The sequence below is a fragment of the Merops nubicus genome, unplaced genomic scaffold (assembly GCF_000691845.1).
Source record: "Merops nubicus isolate BGI_N331 unplaced genomic scaffold, ASM69184v1 scaffold39100, whole genome shotgun sequence".
In the NCBI taxonomy this organism is placed as follows: domain Eukaryota; kingdom Metazoa; phylum Chordata; class Aves; order Coraciiformes; family Meropidae; genus Merops; species Merops nubicus.
The window spans coordinates 1-3,286 of NW_008581533.1; the positions used below are offsets into that span (position 1 = coordinate 1).

General features: G+C 44.2%; 1 protein-coding gene across 1 annotated transcript; it reads left to right on the plus strand.

Moving 5' to 3' along the window:
• Positions 1 to 134: 134 nt before the first annotated feature.
• Positions 135 to 2,165, plus strand: LOC103782566 (ubiquitin-conjugating enzyme E2 E1-like; the record flags this gene model as incomplete). The annotated part of the gene is made up of 2 exons (XM_008950340.1): positions 135 to 282; positions 1,265 to 2,165. Coding segments are annotated over 2 exons (246 nt in total), but the record flags the coding sequence as incomplete, so codon positions are not given.
• Between the last annotated feature and the right edge of the window lie 1,121 nt (positions 2,166 to 3,286).

Sequence of the window (3,286 nt, forward strand, 5' to 3'; positions counted from 1 at the left end):
TGAACCAGGCCCCGGGCACTGCCGCGCCTTCCGCCCGCTCCTCCGCGACCGTGCGCGGGCTCCTTTCCGCCCCCGCCGCTTCATTATGCTGCGTGAGGTGCCCCCGCACGGCGGCTGACACCTGTGTCTTGCAGGTAACGTTTCGGACGAGAATCTACCACTGTAACATTAACAGCCAAGGCGTCATCTGCCTGGACATTTTGAAAGACAACTGGAGTCCAGCATTAACCATTTCTAAAGTTCTCCTCTCCATCTGCTCCCTCCTCACAGACTGCAACCCGGGTAAGCCCCTGCGTGGTTAGGCTGCCTTGCACCCACCCAGCACCCAAACGATGTGCCTCTTGTCTCACCTTGTTGGCTGGTGGCTCTGGCCTCCAGTGCAGCACGTTTCCCTCTCCAGGGCAGCCAGAAAGGGGCTGGAGGTGGTGGAGGTGGTGGTACACCCTACCCGCCTGCTGTTCACTGCTCCTCGGGCTGACCCGCGGGGAAAGCGTCGGTCCTCCTCCTGCACATGAAAACTCCTTCCCCTTCCAAACCAACTCTGGTTTTGGGTAAGGGTTAAACACTCTTCACTGGTCTGTAGGACTACAGTAATGCAGTCATGGAGCTAGAAGAACCACCAGTTCTGAACACAAGAGGATTAGCCCTTGTCTTCCCATCATCAATTTAAAAACAGTGACCAGCTATGCCTCAAGTAGTCCTTGCTGCTTCTCTAATGCACCCATTTTCCACACAAGTTAAGACGAATATGTCTTTGCAAAGTCAGTTTTACAGGTTGTATTTCTAGATGTGTCTAAAGATGAGAGAAATACCAGATTTCACACTGTATTATATACAACAAGAATAAACTTGTTGGAGAAGTAAAACCTCTCCCTGATCTTTCCTAGAAGACAGATTTGTACTGCTACAGGTACACTTAGCAATGCATGTGACCCATGCGCTTTGAGAAGGGGTAAAATAAACCCAAAATGCATGAATCGATGAAAGTCCTCAGCAATTCAAAATACAGTGGTTGGATTGTTCTCTTTCAAACTCCTTAAAACTTCAATGGGCATTTTGCTTTTTACTAGGTAACAGATTAGTACATCACCATAAATACACACAAATTGATAAAGATACAGACCATCAATTCAGTATACTTAGATTGTTTCAATGTACCTTACCCATACGATTCCCTTGTATTAAATACATGCTTCTGCTTTATTTTTAAGTTTTTATTGGGTAACTTGTGTGAAATAAGTGATTTCTTTTCTTTTCTTTCCAGCTGACCCCTTGGTTGGAAGTATTGCCACTCAGTATATGACTAACAGAGCAGAGCATGACAGAATGGCCAGACAATGGACCAAAAGATATGCTACATAAGTTGAATTTCTGTCAAACTCTAACATTATTTGTCTGTGATGGAAAGAGCTGCTTATGATTTTGAAGGGGTAGGGGGAGGGAGGGTGCTGGTAAAGAGTAGGGTATTTCTATAACAGATTTTATTCAGTCTTTTATTTCCTGAGATTTTGTTGTTGTAACTTAAGGTATCTTGCTACAGCAGACAGCTAGGATTGGGAATAGTATATTTTAAGACTGTAATTAGTTCAGCAATATTAGTTCACATATAGTACCGAGAAGAATGTAAACTTCTTAGACTTCCTTGGTTTTCATTTTGCTTGCAATATGTAAAAGATTAAAACAGCTTAATTTTGTACAGGTACATACGTTAACATTTATGTAAAAGTCTTCTCAAGACTCTACACACTGTTTTTCCTTTTTTGTTTCAAGCTTGCGGGAGTTATTTTGTTCTGTGTGGGATTTCTTTTTTTTTTTTTTTTTTTTCTTGTAAAACGATGTCAGGATTGTTTTCCCCTATGGAGGGCACATTGGTATTTAACAAATCGTTTTTAAAGACTGTCATCTCATGATCTGTGATATGGAGAGGTGGATGTAGGGCCTCATATATGAAATGAGAAGTAGTTAATGTATTATTTTATAAGCCAATCTATCTTTGTGAAAAGAATGAAGGGTTTAATCAGGACTTATGGAACCTGTAGTGAAATACCTTAAGCTGTTTAACTGTAAGGCGTGGAATAGGAGTCACTCAGTGGATTGGTTGTATGTTGTGGGCTACTTAAGTCTGCATTTGTTACTGTGCTAATAAAAAGATGTTTAAAAAAAAAGGACAGATTTCTGCTTAGTGCCTTGCTTTGTCATTTTGCCAGAGCAGCATCTCCCAGTACGCCGTGAGGATTACAGTATGGATAAGGCCGAGGGAGGTGTGCCGGTGAGCGCACCGGCTGCTGCTGTTTTGGGAAGACCCTTGTAGGCGAGCACACAGTGAGTGACAGTGTAAGACTTGTTCAGTTCTTCTCTGCGTGCTGCCCGGGCCGGCGTGGCTCACGAGGAGCCGACCTGCCACACGGCCCGTGCTAGTTACTTCTCAGCGTTGGCTTTTCAGGACTAGCACGTTATTTGGAAGTACAACTGGAAAGGTGCAAGAGATCTGGAAGGAAAAAGGCAGGAGGTAGAAGGAAGAAGAGAACATCTTCATGGTTTTCTGATGGAGTGGTCTGTTCCCATTTGGGAGAGGAGAAGGAATGGTGTCCTCTTAAGCTAGCAGAAGACATCTTAAAGGAGAGTAAAAGAGACTTAATCTGTAGAGCCTTTAACTACCTACAAAGATTATCTCCTAGAGACATGGTGTTTACATTAAGCTATGTAGCAACACGGCAGCTGCTTGTAGATGTGGCATTTTTGGCCACTCCCTTAAGGCGAGGGCCAGAAGTACAGATTCATTTTCATACGCAAGTGCTTCACCTTGCAACATTCAGCTGAGCACCGGTGGTGATCGGCGCTCTCTTTAAAATAAATTCTCTATGTATTGTATTTATATACTTCACTTCCTATATGTATATGCAGAGATCAAGCCTAATTTGGTCCACAGTAATCTGCTAATTAGAGATCCCGATGGCTGGGTGGTTGAGGGTAGTGGTACGTTAGCCTCCCCTGCTGCACTGCCGCCTTCTCACAGGACATATTTTCTGGTGTACGAGCTCCCTCAGCTGTTTGGCTCAGCCTGGGAGAATTATTGGTACAGAGCTACATCACACCAGGGGCATCTCTGGTAATCTTTCCTCCTCTCCTTTACTGAGTGAGGAGGTAAATGGTTTAACCTCAGTAGGTTTTTGTTGGCTCCATGCTTTGTGCTACCAGGACACGCTAAATTAACCCTTGTAGCTGGCAGGGGGAGGGAGGTGATTTGGGGTGACTGACCTGCAGTGTTTATTCAGCAGGATAGATG